This window comes from Chiloscyllium plagiosum, chromosome 30, assembly GCF_004010195.1.
Source record: "Chiloscyllium plagiosum isolate BGI_BamShark_2017 chromosome 30, ASM401019v2, whole genome shotgun sequence".
Taxonomy (NCBI): Eukaryota; Metazoa; Chordata; class Chondrichthyes; order Orectolobiformes; family Hemiscylliidae; genus Chiloscyllium; species Chiloscyllium plagiosum.
In genome coordinates, this window is record NC_057739.1 from 5,742,122 (window position 1) to 5,761,338 (window position 19,217).

General features: G+C 43.1%; 1 protein-coding gene across 1 annotated transcript in view; it reads left to right on the top strand.

Annotated features, from left to right (window-relative positions):
• The first annotated feature begins 1,063 nt into the window (after positions 1 to 1,063).
• Positions 1,064 to 19,217, top strand: part of LOC122564735 (FK506-binding protein 15-like) — a 28,020-nt gene continuing 9,866 nt past the window's right edge. Inside the window, exons 1-4 of the mRNA XM_043719875.1 lie at positions 1,064 to 1,272; positions 16,715 to 16,824; positions 18,490 to 18,568; positions 19,014 to 19,083. Coding sequence (XP_043575810.1) covers positions 1,097 to 1,272; positions 16,715 to 16,824; positions 18,490 to 18,568; positions 19,014 to 19,083 — 435 coding nt within the window. The 5' untranslated portion in view covers positions 1,064 to 1,096. The remainder of the gene's footprint in view (positions 1,273 to 16,714; positions 16,825 to 18,489; positions 18,569 to 19,013; positions 19,084 to 19,217) is intronic.

A 19,217-nucleotide genomic window follows, 5' to 3' on the forward strand; every position in this document is an offset into this window, starting at 1 on the left:
TCAGGGAGTATAACCCTAGCACCTTTTCAGAAAGACAGTTCTAATGACTCACAAACCTTCAGAAAACAAAACCATCTAATGTCTACTTTAAATAGGTGATCTTGGACTAGATTCTCCCTGGAGCAAACAACTACTCCACACCCCCAACTTACACCCTGTCAAACCCCTCAGAATTGTGTGTTCCAATCACCTTTCTTTTCAACCACCAAACATTTTGTCAAAATCTAATTGGCCCATCAATGCTCTATAGAGAAGAAATCCTGTCCTACATTTGACTCCAGATGCCCAGATGGCATGGTGGTTCAGTGGTTAGCATGGCTGCCTCACAGCACCAGAGAGCCGGGTGCGTGGGTTTCCTCCCACAATCCAAAGATGTGCAGGTGAGGTGAATTGGCCATGCTAAATTGCCCATTTGTTCAAGAATGCGTAGGTTAGGTGCAATAGTCAGGGGTAAATGTAGAGTAATATGGGAGGGGAATGTATCTGGGTGGGTTACGCTTTGGAGGGTCAGTGTGGACTTGCTGAGTCGAAAGGCTTGTGTCCACACTGTAGGGATTCTATGATTCTAAATGAAGGAGCAAATATCTGCAGATACTGGAATCTGTACTGAAAACAATAAATGCTGGAGATCACAGCTGGGTAAAAACAATGACTGCAGATGCTGGAAACCAGATTCTGGATTAGTGGTGCTGGAAGAGCACAGCAGTCCAGGCAGCATCCAAGGAGCAGCGAAAGCAGATCACAGCTGGTCAGGCAGCGTCCATGGAGAGAGAAAGGAGGCTAACGTTTCGAGTCTAGGTGACTCCATCTGATTGAAGTCTGTGACCTCCAGCCTATGCTGCTTTCTGCCCTGAAATGAAGTTGATTCCCAACTGCCAACTAAAATACTCCGCCAGTGACGTTTACACCGTTGAAAGAATAAACATCAATCCTGCTACTGTTTCTCCCCCTCTCCCCATGTTTATATTGAGCCTCCTATTGAAATGAATGTCACAGTTACAGTACTTTACTATCCTGATCGGGGTGGTGCTCACGTGACCACGATCAGCTCTGCGCATGCCCATGCCCGGCGTTCGCATTGCGCAGGCGCCGGCCCATGTGCCGTAAAGTGTTGCGTGGGGGTGGTGTTGACTTTATTTTTGATGCTGTTGTACGGCACGCTGTAAAGCGACGCTATCGGCGGGCGGCACGGATCATCCGGTCGATTAGTATCGACATGTCGCTGTTCGGGGCGGATGACGATGATGTCGATTTCCTGTCACCGAGCGGCGGGTGAGTTCGGGTCGGAAGGAGAGCGGTTCCCAGCCTCCACCTTCCCTCGGTCTGGCTGTCTCTCTTTCTCCCTCCCCCTGTCTGTCGGGGGGCCCGGCTCCTGTCAGCGGGAGGGTCCCCTCTGTGGGGGGGCCCGGCTCCTGTCAGCGGGAGGGTCCCCTCTGTCGGGGGGCCCGGCTCCTGTCAGCGGGAGGGTCCACTCTGTGGGGGCCCGGCTCCTGTCAGCGGGAGGGTCCACTCTGTGGGGGGCCCGGCTCCTGTCAGCGGGAGGGTCCCCTCTGTCGGGGGGCCCGGCTCCTGTCAGCGGGAGGGTCCACGCTGGGGGTCCGGGGGCTTAATGTGAGCGGGAGGGCCCCCTCTGTCGGGGGGCCCGGCTCCTGTCAGCGGGAGGGTCCACTCTGTGGGGGGGGGCCCCCTCTGTCGGGGGGCCCGGCTCCTGTCAGCGGGAGGGTCCCCTCTGTCGGGGGGCCCGGCTCCTGTCAGCGGGAGGGTCCACTCTGTGGGGGGGGGCCCCCTCTGTCGGGGGGCCCGGCTCCTGTCAGCGGGAGGGTCCACTCTGTGGGGGGGGGCCCCCTCTGTCGGGGGGCCCGGCTCCTGTCAGCGGGAGGGTCCACTCTGTGGGGGGGGGCCCCCTCTGTCGGGGGGCCCGGCTCCTGTCAGCGGGAGGGTCCACTCTGTGGGGGGGGGCCCCCTCTGTCGGGGGGCCCGGCTCCTGTCAGCGGGAGGGTCCCCTCTGTCGGGGGGCCCGGCTCCTGTCAGCGGGAGGGTCCACTCTGTGGGGGGGGGCCCCCTCTGTCGGGGGGCCCGGCTCCTGTCAGCGGGAGGGTCCACTCTGTGGGGGGGGGCCCCCTCTGTCGGGGGGCCCGGCTCCTGTCAGCGGGAGGGTCCACTCTGTGGGGGGGGGCCCCCTCTGTCGGGGGGCCCGGCTCCTGTCAGCGGGAGGGTCCACTCTGTGGGGGGGGGCCCCCTCTGTGGGGGGGCCCGGCTCCTGTCAGCGGGAGGGTCCCCTCTGTCGGGGGGCCCGGCTCCTGTCAGCGGGAGGGTCCCCTCTGTCGGGGGGCCCGGCTCCTGTCAGCGGGAGGGTCCACGCTGGGGGTCCGGGGGCTTAATGTGGGGGTGGATGGAGAACCTTGATCAGAAAGACGGGGGGCGCATCACTGAGCCATGTGAACATTTTTCCTGCAGCTCATCATAACTCCTACTTCATATTGTCCTCATGTATCATTGTTGTTTGTCTGCAGTACAAATTACTGTCTTCATAATTTGGTTAAAAATCACACAACACCAGGTTATAGTCTAACAGGCTTAATTGGAACCACCCGATGAAGGAGCAGCGCTCCAAAAGCTAGCGTTTACAATTAAACTTGTTGGACTATTAACTGGTGTCGTGATTTTTAACTTTGTACATCCCAGTCCAACACCAATATCTCCAAATGATTCATAATTTGGAGTCTTGTTCTGCGATAGATCAACTGAAAGGTGGGACAGAGCTCAGTGGGTTCTATCTAGCCTGGCTACTTTCCAGGCTGCAATCCCCATCCCTGTGACTACCTGTGTTTTATCCTCCTCTGGAGTAACCATAGTTAGGCAGCATAGAAATAGACCACTCAGTCCAACTAGTCCAGGCTGACTATAATCCTGAACTAAACTAGTCCCACCTACTTGCTCTGAGCCCACATCCCTCCAAGCCTTTCCTATTCACTTACTGTACTTTTACAAGTGCCTTTTAAATGTTGTAACTGTACCTGCGTCCACCAGTTAAACCACTCTGTTTTTTAAAAAAAAAAGTTGCCCCTTGTCCTTTTCAAATCTTTCTCCTCTCACCTTAGAATGCCCCTGAGTTTTAAGCTCCTGCATTATAGGGAAAAGACCTTTGCTATTCCCCTTATCCATGCCCCGCAAGATTTTATAAACCTCCAAAGGCAGCCCTCAACATCCTATGTTCCAGTGAAAAAAGTCCCAGCCTGTTTTTATAACTTAAACGCTCCATTCTTGGCAACATACTGGTAAATCTTTTCTGAATCCTCTCCAGTTTAATATCCTTCCTGTAACAGGGTGACTGGATCTGCCCACAGTACTCCAGAAGAAGCTTTGCTATTGTCCAGTACAACCTCAACATGATGTCCCAACTCCTACACTGAAAGCAATGAAGGCAAGCCAGCTGAATGCTGCTTTAAACACCCTGAGTACCTGTGATGTAAATTTCAAAAGAATTATGTACCTGAACCCCATGATCTCTCTGTTCTACAATACTCCCAGGATCCTACCATTAGCTGTATAAGTCCTGCCCTTGTTTTTGTTTATCCAAATTAAACTCTATCTGCCACTCACACTCCTAAGTTTTCAGCCAAATTATTTATAAAAATATTTGAACCTTCCAGCTCAGCGAGCAAACCTACATCCAGGACCTTAACCTGAGCTTTAAATCTTCTCAAACTTTCTATTTACAAAAATGACAAACAAAAGTGGACTCAGCATCGATCCCTGGTCACAGACCTTCAGTCTGTAAAACAGCCCTCCACCACCACCCTTGGTCTCCAGCTTAAAGTCAATTTTGTATCCAGTTGGCAAGGTCACCCTGAATTGCACATGACTGAACTTTACTAATTAAACTACCATGCAGAACCTTACTAAAGGCTTTATGAAAGTCCAAGTAAGCAACATCTACTGCTCTGCCTCATCAACCTCTTTGGTTACTTCCTCAAAAAATACAATCAAGTTTGTGAGATGTGATTTTCCACACACAAGACCATGCTTGTTTCTCCAAATATAGGTAAATCCTACCTTTCAGAATCACCTCCAACAGCTTGCCCACCACTAATATCAGACTCATAGTTCCAAGGCTTCTTCTTTACAGCCTTTCTTAAATAAAGGCACAACATTAGCCATTCTCCAGTCTTCTGGTGCCCCACACGTCTCTATAGATGATACAGATATTTCTGCTTACATCAATCTGGTCCTGCTTTAAGTTTCCATTGTAATCTGAGTCACCTTTCTTTAAAAATCCAAATTTATGCTCAACCTGCCCTAGTGCCCCTCAAATCTTTCTGGAACCATATGTTTGAAACTGTAGTTGTGTTTCCGGTCCTGCAATGCAATATATCATCCTTATAAAGTGATGCAATTTTGTCCCTGAGGTCTATCCTCAAACCCCATGTATTGTCATCTAGATGACAGAGACATAATGTCAGATTCCATGTGTACACTAATGTCTGGCAATATTTCATCACCACTTATCCATCCTTTCGCTGTCTCTGTTCAATTACATGTTCAAATCTTGGATGAACCATGCTCATCTCCCATTAATCCTTGGGAAGATTGAAGCTATTGCAAGTCCTGTTACAAATACCATGACTGAGCCCCGTTCCTCTCCCTCAATATTGGACATTGAATAGATTGTCCAATCTACAAAGTACTGAGAAACTCAACAGGTCTAGCAGCATTTGTGGAAAGAGGAACAGAGTTTATGACTTAACGTTTTGAGTCCCGTGACTGTTTTGGAGCAGAAGAGTTCCAAATGTTCTGAAGTTGAGTCCCAAGACACTCTGACTCTCTTTCAGTCTCCATGGATGTTGTCAGACATGCTGACTTTTCCAGCACACTCTACTGTTTGCGACTGTAGCCTCTTAGTTCATTATAAGCGGAGTTCTTTACAGGAACCAGAAGAGAAAATGCTGGAAAATCTCAGCAAGTCTGGCAGCATCTGTAAGGAGAGAAAAGAGCTGACGTTTCGAGTCCAACTGACCCTTTGTCAAAGCTTTGACAAAGAGTCAGTTGGACTCGAAACGTCAGCTCTTTTCTCTCCTGACAGATGCTGCCAGACTTGCTGAGATTTTCCAGCATTTTCTCTTCTGGTTTCAGATTCCTGCATCCACAGTAATTTGCTTTTATCCAGAGCTCTTTACAAGTATTCCCTTGTGTATTATGGAACGGATATATCAAGTTTCCACCCCTCCACGAGCCCATCCAGTACTGAAAACTTTTATTCACCCTTCTATCTCTAAACTTGAAAACGTAAATTCTCTCTCAGCTGGCCTCCTGTCTCCCCAATGCTGCCATATACTTGAACATGAATACAGCACCTGTCTGCTAACTGTCCTGTTAGTTGTCATCCCAGTATTTGCGAATGACGTATGTTGTTTCCTGTGTTGAAAAGATTTGTTTAAATTAATAAATTCTGTACTTCTGTTCAAACCCTCCCATAAACTTGCTGCTCCTCAGTTGTGTACCAGCTCTAAACACTCCAAGAATTTGGCATTGCTTTAACTCTTTTTCACCTATCTCTGCATTTTAGGTGTCTGCTTTACTTTAGAAAGTCAGTTAGTGAAGGATAGTACTGCAGCCTTATATTTGTTTAACTCAAAACATTGCAGGTGTACACCCCATTAGAAGCTCAGTCTTTGTGCTCAAGTGAAACTCTCAATTGTGCTTACAATTAATTATTATTACATAATTTTCTCAGCCCTCATCTAAAGTTCTTTCCCTAAACTAGCTTCAATCTCTGGTCCCAATATCTATCTCTCTTTGGTAATGTTTATTTTTGTCTTAATTTCTTCTCGTGAAAAGCTTTGTGACCTATTTTATGTTACCAGTGCTGAGTAAATGTACACATGCTCAGGAATAGCTGTGGAATCTTGAGGGCTGCAGTCATTTCGCTTTTTAATTCTAAATTCTTGAGTTACATTTTACCAAATCCTACCAATTTGTATTTTAAAAAGATCTACTTTCTTCAGCTTTTTATGATAATGAAGTGGTTTTAAAACTATATTTTTTCAGAAGTCTATCATGCACCATTTGCGGGGATCGTTACATTATTCCAAGTGAAGCTTGTATAATGGGTCAAAGTTTCTTTTCATGCTGAATGTCCACGCTCTATAATGGTGTGTTCTCTTTGCTTTTGTGATGGGCAAAGAGATGAACGTGCAATTCACTCACTCATTTGTGTTGTGGTTCTGAAGATAGTGCATCCATAGAAAAAGCTGCTTGTTTGCAAAACTGAGATTATTTAAATCTGGAGAGGCATGCACTTTGTCACAAGACCGGAGGTTTATACTCTTAAACTCGCCTAGTTATACTATGGAAAAGTTAGATTTTTTTTCCCTCATGTAGTTCATTCTAATGAGTCTTTACTTTGTAAATGGTTATTGAGAGACAGCCTGTAACATTACACGAAATTCCTTTGCGTTTATATGTTGATAATGCAGAACGTTACAAGAAAACAGGATTAGACAAATCACTTGACCTGAAGAACACCATTACATAGTGATGCTGAGCAGAATATGTCTGTGTAAAATACTGTACTTCCTGCTGGATTTAGCATCTTTTACTGCACAGTTGATCCTTTTTTCTGTGTAGTGACCTTTATCCAGAGCAGCACAAGTGGGGTCCCATGAAACAGATACAAGTTGTCTTACTCTGCTAACTCATTGTCCTAGGGCAATGAGAGCATGATGATCTGATTTAAAATAAAAAATAAAAACACTTCGATAAGTAGTTATTTAACTCAGTTTCTTGGTGATACAGATCGTCTGCTTCGCTGTAGAGTAGTTCAGTGCTCTCTCAGCATTTATATAGCCTGGAAAAAGAGTTTTAACATCTTAAGCTATAACAGTATTGATTTCGATTAAAACTTTATTTTAAAATAATGGTCAGTGCAAAGAGGAAGCGGGACTAAAATGGAGAACCAACAGCATCTAAAACTTGCCTGGAGCAAAAAGCCTAATTTTTGTGACTGGAATTTTTTTGCCTTCCATCAGTTTAGAACTGTTTGACAGTTTTCGCAGTAATGCTGTACTCTCTGTAAAATGTGTTGAAGAAAGTGCTCTGGGTTCCCGTTTTCAGGATAAGAATGAATATTGCCAGCTCCCTTGATGTTAAAGGGACAAATAGTGGGCTGTAATGCTTAGAACAACTCAAAATATTTCAACACTTATCCACGTAAGGATTTAATTGGATGAAGCAAAGGTCACACTGTTGTCCAGCAGTTGCTGTGCTATTTAAGTTCATCAAACAAGCCAGTCCACAGAAACACCAGCAAATCTCAGGAGTGTGTAAAAGATCCGGTAGTGCCATTGTGAACCAGAAAAAGGAAGTTGTCTGTAAGGACCTGGCCGATGTTCATTTCCTGACATGTCTGCAAGCCAGATTATCTGGTCTTTAACACATTGCCACTTGCGCATTCCATCTGTGTGGTAAGTTGTTGCTGCATTTCCTACATTGTAGTAATGACTTCACTTATTGTTCATTACAAGAGAAGTGGAACAGTAAAATATGGACCTTTTACTATGAGGTGTTGGTAGCCCAATCTAAAGTTTCGGCATAGTTTGATCTCATTATTTGAGAGACTATATAAATGCTCTAGAATCATTTAGAGTAACCAGTTTGACTGATTCCTAGAAAGGAAAAGAAAGATTGAACAAGTTGGATCTGTACACATGGACTTTCTGAAGAATAACAGGTGATTTTATTGAAGTATACAAGATCCTGAGGGAATTGATGATGTGGATGGAGAGAAGATATATCTCCTTTGGAAGATGATATAAGTAGGGGGAAAGTTTAAAAATAAGAGGTGACCTATTTAAGATGGAGATGAGAATTTTTCTTTGAGGGCCATTATTCTGTGGAAATCTCTACCCCAGACAGTGGCGGAGGCAGGGTCACTGAAATGTTTTTAAAATTGTTTGTGACAGGAAAGTTAAATGGTATAGGAGTAAATGGAAAGTGGAGTTGAGAATGTATTCAGACTAGCAGTGGTAGAGTTAGCTCGAGGCTAAATGCCATAGTCCTGCCCATAATTTGTATGAAAATGAAGAACTGAGGATGCTGAAAACCTGTAGCACTGGACCTGAAACATTAACTCTGCTTTCTCTCTACAGAGTCAAGAATGTGGTGCTGGTAAAGCATAGCAGGTCAGGCAGCATCCGAGGAGCAGGAGAATCTATGTTTTGGGCACAAGCCCTTCATCAGGAATGAGGCTGTGAGCCGAGTGGGTGATGAGATAAATGGGAGGGGGTGGGGCTGGGGGTAAGGTAACTGAGAGTACGATAGGTAAATGAAGGTGGGGCAGAAGATGATAGGTCAGAGAGGAGAGTGGAGCGGATAGGTGGGAAGAAAGATGGACGGTAGGACAGGTCATGAGGACGGTGCCGAGTTGAAAGGTTGGAACTGGGAGAAGATGGGGGGAGGCCTTTCTATCTACAGATGCTGCCAGACCTCCTCAGTTTCTCTAGCGATTTGTTTTTGTTTCATAATTTGTACATTTGGTTTGTATTGACTGAAATACTTTGTTTCTTTCGCCATCATACTTGATGGTTCTCAAACTCAATTAAATAAGCTCTCTGAGCAGTTTGTAGTATGCAATGAGTTGACTTATTTTTCAATCCCTTCTGACCTTATCCCACTCTACTGTCAAGGAGGGTCAGTGAAAAGAGTACAAACTAATATTAAAATAAATATAAAGTGAATAATTTAAAAAAAAACAAATCAGTCTGGAATAAATGAACCGAGACCAACTATTCAACCAAATTGTATTCCTGATGTTTTTTTAAATGCTGTCTGATAAATTCACATATTCCAAATCACAACTTATTAATTTTTTATTAGCCTCCTATCCCAAGGTAACTCGACCTCTTCAGGAAGATCCAAAACAATACCAGAAATCCTTATCTTTTCACTGGGTAAATATGCTTGTTACAGTAGATGTGTTCGGCTTCAGTTTGAAGGCTTGAAAGTGATAGTTAACCCAAAGTAAACACTCGTAAGTAATTTTCAATATTAAGCAGCAGTTTTGAAAAGGTAATTAATAAGAAAAGAGCAATTTATTGAATCCAGAGAACAAATGAATGAACATAAACAGTCTCCGTAATTATTAGTGACAGGAGCTTGTCTGTTTGCTCAGGCTGACCAAGGTATCAGAATCCTTCATCAAAAAAATCAAAACTGCAGGTGCTGGAGAACAGAAACAAAAACGGAAAAAGAAGGTTTAGCAGTATCTGTGGAGCGAAGGCAGAGTTCATGCTTCAAGTCCACTGATCCTTCATCAGAATCTCTTCATCTCTTAGACCAGGGCTGTTCTTTGTCCCTGAAAGCATCTAATGACATACCCTAATTCTGGCACTGATGTCAACTCTCTTTTTAACGGATGAATACCCAAGGTGTTAATATGGGTCATTTTTTCCCTTTTCCATCACTTCAGCTTAAGGTCACCTTGCATTAATTAAAATAATACTTCATTTTGAAGGCATTTGTTAACTTTAAACAGATGCTTGCACAGAAAGACAGGCACTCGCACCAATAGAGCATTCTGCTGTTAATTCATGAAGGTCTGGAGAGTCAGGCACCCTCATCACAGTTGTGAGAACATAATGTTTGTGATTTGGTTATGGTGTTTTTCAAAGATGAGTGAGGAGAAGTGAGAGAATAAATGCTTTGTCAACTGTTTTCTTAGTAAATTCTCATTTTCAGAGTAGCTTAGAATATTTAAGGGATCCTTTATTTCTTACAGGTCTAAATCTATCAAATTATTTATACAACCATCAGAATGCAGATTCCTTCAGAGATATGCTTAGAGCATGTGGGGACCTTTCTACAGTAAATGTCTAGATGTGGCCCTCTGCTATTGTCACTTACAGACAAACCATTTGAATAAAAAGCCAGATGGAAGAGTTGCAGACCTCAAGACTGATTATTTTCATTGTATTTTCTATTAACTTGACACAACTCCTGAGTCATCATCTTAGTTTTCACTCTAATTTTTCCCTAGTGATTTAAACCTAGTTATAATTAATGGAAAAATGTTATAATTACAAATTTAATATTCAGAAATCTAGACCTGTGCATAGCTTTTCATTATTCTCCTCTGAAATTCATCATATCTGAATTTAAATTTGAAACTTAATCACTTTAATCATGAATTAAAAGTAGAAATAACAGCCTGTTAGTTGAAATAATTTTGAGCTCATGTCATGATATGGAATGTGGTTGCAATGTTGGAATACAGGATGTTAAGCCACTTAAACTTAAATTGTATCCATGCTTGCATGAGAGTTCAATCAACAAGGAGAAATGAAGGAGATTCCTGATGAAGAGCTTATGCTTGAAACATCAGCTCTTCTGCTTTAATGCTACCTGACCTGCTGTGCTTTGCTAGCACCAGACTCTTCAATTCTGATCTCCAGATTCTGCAGTTCTCACTTTATCCAAGCAGAAAACATAATCACAGCTCTCCAGTAATTATTACCCCATGACAATTTACGGCGAATTGGAGCACACACAATCAGAACTGTTAGTGCAGAAGGAGGCATTCAACTCATCGTGTCTGCACTGGCTCTGAGCATTTAACTTGGTTCTAACGTCCTGTCTTTTTCCTGTAATCCTGCATGTCGTTTACGTTTAAATAAGTACTTAATGTTCATTTGAATGCCTCCTCGAACTAGCTTCCATCACACTGACAAGCTGTGCAATTCAGACCAGAATCTCTCTGTCTGAAAATGTTGCTCACTCTGCATTTGACTTTTTTTGGCAAAACACTTGAAATCTGTTCTTTTTTGAAAAATCCATTCACAAGTGAGAACAGTTTCTCCCTATTCCCTCTCCCCTCATGATTTTGAAAATGTCTACTTTGTCTCCGGGGTCAACAGTCCCCATTTTAATCTTTGCTCGTAACACAAGTATCTCATGTCTGGACCCATTGTCTTAAAGCTCTTCTCCAGTCTCTAATGCCTCCCTCTAGTGTGGCACTGGAGCTGTGCACAATACTCCAGCTGAGGTCCAACCAGTGTTCTGTAGAAGTTCAGCATAACCTCCCTGCTATTATAATCTCTGTCCCTAATTATGAAGCTTAGAATAATGAATGCTTTAGCAGCCCTCTCTACCTGTCCTGTTACCTTTAATGACTTGAGTATTTTAACACCCACTTTAGAATAGTACCCATCATACTGTTTCTTTTTTCATTGTACCAAAACACATCACCTCATAATAATCAGCTAAAGAACAACGGATGCTGGAGATTCGAAACAAAAACAAAATTGCTGGAGAAACTCTGCAGGTCTAGCAGCACCTATGGGAAGAATGCAGAGTTAACATTTCAAGTCAGGTGACTCTTCATTTCTTCCCATTGCCAGACATGCTCAGTTTTCCCCGCAGTTTCTGTTTTTGTTTACAACACCTCACCCTTTATCTGCCACCCACCTGCTCACTCCACTCAATGTCCTTCTGAAGTTCGACACTGTTCTCCTCACGTTTTACTATTTTCCCAAGTTTTGTTATTTGCACACTTTGAAATTGTCCCCTGCACGCTAAGATTTCGATCATTTATATATATATCAGGAAAAGCAAGAGTCCCAATACTGAAGGTCAGGCAGCATCCAAGGAACAGGAGAATCGACGTTTCGGGCATAAGCCCTTCAGGAATTCCTGAAGAAGGGCTTATGCCTGAAATGTCGATTCTCCTGCTCCTTGGATGCTGCCTGACCTGCTGCACTTTTCCAGCAACACATTTTTCAGCTCTGATCTCCAGCATCTGCACTCCTCACTTTCTCCTAGTTCCAATACTGAATCCTATTTTCATAGTCCTTCTTTCCTCCTTGCATTGACTATATCACCTCCCTTCTGAACCATTTTTTATTCAATGTGATTCTCAATTATTGACACACAAGGGCACTTTTTGTTTTTAATATTTATCTCCTTTCCCTTTTGAGGCAGTATGCCTTGACTGTTGCCAAGCCATCTCTTTGAAGGTAATCCATTGTTTAGCAACTGTTTTTCCACCAATCTTTGGTTCCAGTTTACCTTTCTCTGTTTAAATCTTGTCCAGTTGAAGTCTGCTCTCTGCCATTAATGATTCTTAATCTGGATTGACCAATATCACTTTCTACTATCATCCTAAACCTTTTGTACAATGATCACTGTCCCCAGAATGTTTTCCTTGATATTCCCCCATTGTCACTTGATCTGCTTTGCCCACCTCATACCCACGAATCAGATCTAACAGTACATCCTTTCTTGTTGGATTGGGCACATACTGCTGTAGGAAATTCCCCTGAACGTAATCTAGGAATGCTTCCCTCTCACTGTCCCTTACACTACCACCATCTCTGACAATATACATTCTCCCATTATAACTGCACTGATGCCTACATCTTTGTAATTTCCTTGCAGATTTCTTCATATCTTTCTTGCTAGTTGGTGATAAATTACAGCATCTGTGTCATTACGTCCTCCTCAACCTTTAGCCAAATAGATTCAAGCCTTAAAAGTGTGTGAAACATCCTTTTTCTACAGTACTGCATATGACTAGTGTGCATGGAAATTCTGACTGAGTGTACGGCCATGTGGAGGGACTGCAGAGCTCAGAGGGAGTGTTGCTGCTGAGTTAGTTTAAATGCGACCCAAAAAGAACTCATTCCCAGCTCTGTTCAGATGCAACCTGTCTGGCTTGAAAGGGTATCACCTCCCGCAATGCTGGTGTCCCAGGAATCTAAAGCTATCCCTCCTACACCCTTTCTCAGCCATGCATCCAACTGTCTTATAATCTTATTTCTGTACTTGGATCTGGAGATTGCTTTTGAGGTCCCACTTGTTAATTGGTTGTAGAATGTTCTGCAACCAATCTGTGACATCCCTGACCTGAGCACCAGAGAGGTGGCAAATTCTGAAGTTGTTGACGTGGAGAAATGCATGTCTGATCCCCCACCTGAAGAATCCTTCAATAATACTGACCTGCTCTTGTTTCTCCCCTCCTGTACGATTGGGCGAAGTGTGGGCACTTCTTTGAGGATCCATCTCCCTCAACTGATATCCATGTTCGAAAATTAGTTAATGAGCAAGACCTTGAGGTGCTCCTACAGTAGCTACCTGTATGTTTGGTAGTTACCCTTACCCTGTATGTCTGCTTGTCCCTAATATGAGGTGTGGCCACCTCTCTGAATGTGCTGTTCACCTAGTTCTATGCTGCACACTGCTTGGGTTCTGTAACCCAGATCTCCAGCTTTTATAGCTGATGACGCTAGTTTTTAATCCACTTGCTGGATTTGGGCATTGCTGGCTTGGCCAGTTTTTATTGCTAGTTCTCAGTTTCCATTTAGAAGGTGGTGGTGAATTGCTGCAGTCCATTTCATGTTGGTACACCTCCGATTCTAGTAGTGGGCCACCTTGAATATTTGCTAGGAGAAAGTGAGGACTGCAGATGCTGGAGAAGTGGGAGGATTGGAAAGAGAAGTTGCTCAGAGTGAGGACCAGTTCAGTCAGTCGAAGGAGGGTGTCAGTGGTAGGGTACTGGTTGGTTCGGCGGGAAAGGAAGAAATGGAGGGCTTTGAGGCCTTCGTGAAGGGGGATGGAGGTGTATAGGGATGGATGTCCATGGTGAAGATAAGGCGTTGGGGGCCGAGGGAAGCAAAAATCATGGAGGAGGTGGAGGGCAGACTCCTGAAGAAGGGCTTATGCCCGAAACATCGATTCTCCTGCTCCTTGGATGCTGCCTGACCTGCTGCGCTTTTCCAGCAACACATTTTTCACCTTGAATATTTGCAGTGGTGTTGAGGAACTGCTCCTGCCCTGTAGTTGGGGAAGCTTACTCGATTTTGAATGGGACAATGAACCAACTGCAGTATCTGTCCAAGTGCTTAAATGAGAGCTTGAAGGTGGTGATGTTCCCATCTTTCTGCTGCCTGTCTCTTTGTCAGTGATTGAGATCACAGGTTTACAAGTCGCTATTGTCAAAGCTTATTTGATTGCTGCAGTGGAACCTGTTGACTGTGCATATTTCAGCAACAAGGTAGATGTTTTAAGCAGAAGGACATGGTGTCAAAGTAAACTGTGTTCTTTCTGTCTTTAATGGTGAGTGTTGGAGTTGCTCCAGTGCCAGCAAGTGGTGAGCATTTCACCAAATGCCCGAAGCTGGGATTTGGGAGGCAGACCATATCCAGTCTCTGACCTGCTCTTGGTTGTTGTGATGTAATGCAAAATGAATTGCTCTCTAGTTGTGCCCCTTATTTTCTTTGAAAATGGCTCCCACTGTAATGACAAGTGATGCAAAATGTTGGGAGTTTATGCTGTTCCTATATTTCAATAGTTTTAGATTACATTTACAGGTGTGTTGTCATACCATTGAATAATACTAAATGTGGGCAGAAGAACATTTTGTCTTGCCAAAAAATAACATTTTGATCAAAGAATTGTCACGTGTAGTGACCTAAATTTTAGAAAATTTGATTTTGCAAGATCATACAAGTTTGAATACAGCTGTGTTTGATATGAGTGTTTCCAAATACAAAAAAAATCCTGCATGTGGTGAAAGAAAGCAGTTTAGTCATTGAGCTTGGAGTGAAATGTGGAATATCTGTAACTCCATTAAGAACGGTCCTATGCTTTCAATTAATGAGTATGTAGGCAGTTGTGAGGGAACCCTTGATACTTGTTGAAGCCTCGTCAGAGTCTTGCAACTCCGGCTTGTTTGTTTCATTTGGGCTGGTGCGCTTTACCTGACTGTGTGATGTTGCTCTGATTCTGTACCTTGTAATCATCAGACCATGGCTGATGTGCTGGGATGTTGGGGAACCGAGAACACGTGGAATGAGATTCAAGGGTCAGTATCATTTATAAGGATCGTTTGTGTTAACTTTGATCTCTATCAGATCAATGAAGAAGAATCCTATTGTTCAGCATCTCAATGGTGTGATTTGATTTAACAAGCCAGCAGTGAAACTTGAGACTTTCTGGTCTTCAATACTGTACTTGCATGATGAACTTGTCAAGGCACTGCATTTCTGAACATCCTCCCCTATATCGAATATTCAGTCTGTGCCTCTGACACCACCACCCACCTGACTTTGTCCTTCACCTCTTCCTTATTCTCTACTGGAGTTAAGTTTTTTAACCTGGCATTTCTGGAAGTGAGGTAGAGGACTTGGTGTATTAAAGGAACTTCTCATAATAATGCCCAGTAAAACTTAGTTTTTGTTCTTAAATGTTAAACATTTGGCCATGAGTCCCTGATGAATCATAATGGACTGGAAGATTCCTGTGAATGTTTTCCAGCTCTTTGCTCACCAGTTAAGATTTTCTGTACCTGGAGCAATGCTGTATACAGTAGCCCTACACATGGTGCATGAAGCAATGTTTAGTGTGCCCATGAGATCAGTGTTCGACTACAGCAGTAAGCAAAGAGTCCTTGTGTTTGTGGCAGGCACCAGTGATGTACTTGTAACTCCTACACTATGGTCAATGTTGTGCAGCTTTCTCCAAACCATTGTTACTAGTATCCTATGTAAACAAAAGGTTGGTGTAAGTACGATTGCTCCCAGCTTTGCCATGCTTAGTTAATTCATGAACCATCTGCTGTTAGTTATCTGTCACTGCCTTCTCCCTCTTAATTTACAAAACTGATAATACAGGTTGTTCTGTTATAATACGCGTTTTGTCAACACTAATTCGCTGTAATAAGAATGACAAATTGGAAATGCTGTTTCTAAAGTGCCAACTTCTAAAATGCATACTGACGGTAACGCAATTACAGTGCCAACGCTTCAAGCACAATCTTTCGATGACATGGGGTTGTATAAGAATGCAACCATTGTATTATAAAAGTACTACCTGTATGCTATGGTTCAGTTTGAGGGGCAAGGAATTAGAAGGATACGGATGGCATTGTTAGGAGACTTTAATGGTAGCGGAGAAAATGTGTGGAATGTGGTCCAAATTATTAAATGAATTTTTTAACTGGTAATTTTTTTGTGCTGTAAATTTTATGCAGTTTGAAACGTGGACTTAGATTTGGTTTATTTAAATTGAAGCAAGAGATGGAGCATCAGTTTTTTTTGTGCTCCCTTAGAAACTATCTCTCTGTTTACTCTCTTCACCCCAAAAAAAAAATGCAGTGTGGGTGTATCCACACCCTGAGGACTTCAAAGATTCAGGAAAGTAGCTCACTGTAATCTTCTCAAAGGCAGTTGGGATAGGCCAACATTTATTGTACAAACAAGTGACACTCCATCCAATAAACAATTCGCTTAAAAATGGCTCCTCACCGGTCCAGTATAGTTCCAAGTTGCCTAGTAGTGTTCTTCCAGAATTATTCTTTGCTCTATTTTGAATTTTGTCTTCTGTTTTTTTTTGGATTTATGGTTCTGTTTGGGGGACGAAGCTTCTCTTGAGGTCACAAAAATGTTGCCACATAATCAACAGTAAAGTTGAATGTAGACTTGTCCATTGCTGGAAAAACTCAGGCTTGGCAGAATCAGTTCTCAAGAAAGGTCACTGGACCCAAGTTGTTTACTTTGCTTTCTCTCCGCAGATGGTGCCAGACCTGCTCACTTTCACCAGCAATTTGTTTTTGTTTTGGGCTTCCAGCGTCTGCAGTTCTTTTGTGTTTTTTAGTTAATACTTTTTGAACGCATTGCTCAAAAATTGTGGATGATTTGATAACTTTTGCCTTTTCCCTGTGCAGGTCCAAACTGGCCTCTCTATTTGGCATGGATCAGGCTTCAACAGGTCAGGGGAACGAGTCCTTCCAGTATACTGCCCCTAAGCAGCCGAAGAGAGGGACACCACCACCTGGTAAAAATGTGAAGTTAGAGCAGCAGTGCATGTTAGTTTGGGGGATGGAATGGTGCTTGATGGAGGAAAAGGGCAAAATGGTCTGCTGAGTCAACGCCAACTTTCCTCTGTCTCTCAGTGCAGTCTGGGGTAAAATGTCTGAAGACAGTTTAGGACAGAATTCCTCTTACCTGTAGAGTCAGAATGCTCCTGGAGAGCATGGTGATTGTTCTCCAATGTCACACTATCCATTTATATGAAGACCCCTTTCACAATTAAGTTGGAACCCAATTAGACCTACCCCTGGAGTTGTCCTCACACCACCTGTCTTCCAACAATCCCACCACTGCATGCCTCTCGTGTTCTATCTCCTTCCCTTTCCAATAGCAAGTGAGTAGGCGCTTCATTATCTGGTTTGACGAATCTTGACCACCTGTCCAAGTGCATCTTCAATATGTTGTTAGCTTCCCTCCACTTCACCAGATGAAGGAGCAGAGCTCCGAAAGCTTGTGACTTCAAATAAATCTGTTGGACTATAACTTGGTATTGTGTGATTTCTGACTTATAATTTTTCTCTTTGGTTGCTTGTGGGAGTGTTCTGAAGATGCATGTTTACTATTTAATTCCTGGACAGTTCAAGGCAATTGTGAATTGTTGACAAATCAATCTTAGGAGCTTGACCACTTTTTATTTAATTTTGCAGTAAATCCACCATCTGTGTGAATGCAGCAATTCAGTCTTAGCACCACAATTCTGCAAAACAAAATATGTGCTCACACTTAACCCGGTTTTGTTGTTTTGTTGTTTGTGGGCGTCCCTCGTCATAGTGACTTGGAAATGATTATGATCCTCTCATTGTCTCAAAACCCTTCAAATCCTTAGCCCTCCAAGATTGGACTTTTTAAACGAAGGAACCTGAAGTTGGAGATCAATCTAGTGACCCTCTGCTAAACTTTTCTGGGGCATCTGTAGTTAATTTAATCAACTTATTTGGAAATGTCATGTCCGCCCCCACTCTGGGCACATGAAACTTGAAGCCAAACTGTCGGGAGACACTGCTTCACCAGAACCCTTTGGGGGCCCCTCTATCCTTGACCAAGCTGGATGCTATTTCTTATTGAGGCCTTGTACAAAGGCTTGTTTTTTTGTTTGGTGTTCAATTATCTTATTAAACTTTTGTTTTCTGTCACTACTTATTATGGCACTTGAAAGTATCTTGGAGTTTGTCCACCTAGTATCTTTGAATTTTTATTGCATTAGGATTTTGCTAAAGGATTAGTTTCCCTGCATGTTCTGCTTTGAATTGGATTGTGTACAAACAAGCAACTTTTATCTTTTTTTCATGTTAATTCTGCTGGCTTTCCAGTCAGCTTGACCATGTGACCCTTTTACAGTGACATCCAATTGATTGATTTGCCTTGTGAACGATTGGGTCTGCCCATCTGATAGAGAAAATCATTTCATTTGTTCTCGCAGCAGCTTATTTTGCTCTGATGCTTGGTTTAATCTTGCCTTGGGTTGGAACCAGAGGACAATGCTTGATAACTGGCACTACAAGTGGCAGTCTGAACCATCATGCCACACCATCCTCTTGACAGTATTACAGTCCCGTTAAATGCTGTGCCTATTTAAATGTGGGGAGACTTGTTTACTTTCGAACCAATAATGAGTTTATCTTTTCTGCAGGAGCAGGTTCACAGAAGCCACCAGCTACTGCTGCTCCTCCAGCGGTCTTGTTTGCAACTGGAGTGCATGCTTACCAATAGTAAGTGTTGTGGAGGGTGGGGAAACAGAGGCTGGATAAGGGTCTTCTGTGTGAGAAGTAGGGTGGAGTGATGGTTAAGACTGATCTTGGTGCTGGAAGCTAGTGTGTCAGCATCATCATGGGGTTTGAATATATATCTTGGGCTCATCTGTGAGTTAGTGTTCTCAGCTTTCTTTTTTAAATGTAGGTAGGGAATGTGTTCTTGATGAAAGACTTATCGTCGGGCAGATATTTAAACTAATGTTCCAAAGTTTTAGAGGATGATTTAACAGATTTTTAGCCCATCTTCTTTTAGAATTGCAAATGCAATCTGCAGTATTTAGTACTTATATTCTACCCCATCATAAAGGGCTAATTAGCACAGGGCATTGAACATTTGGAATGTAGGTATCCTGGTCACAGTTCTGGGTCTGTTATTGATTGCTTTCTTTTCATTGTATTACAGTGTGAATGGTCAGTACGTGAAGCAGGGGAAACTAGGGGCAGCAATTCTTGGAAACCATGCTTCTGCAGAGGTGGGTCTGACTGAGCTATAGCAGGGATACTTTGTGATGTAGTCTTTTTGTCAGTCAATGCAGTATGAAGTGTCTGGTTTTGTATAGGTTTTGCATGCGAACTGATTCTTTTTCTCCATCTCTGATCCCTAAAG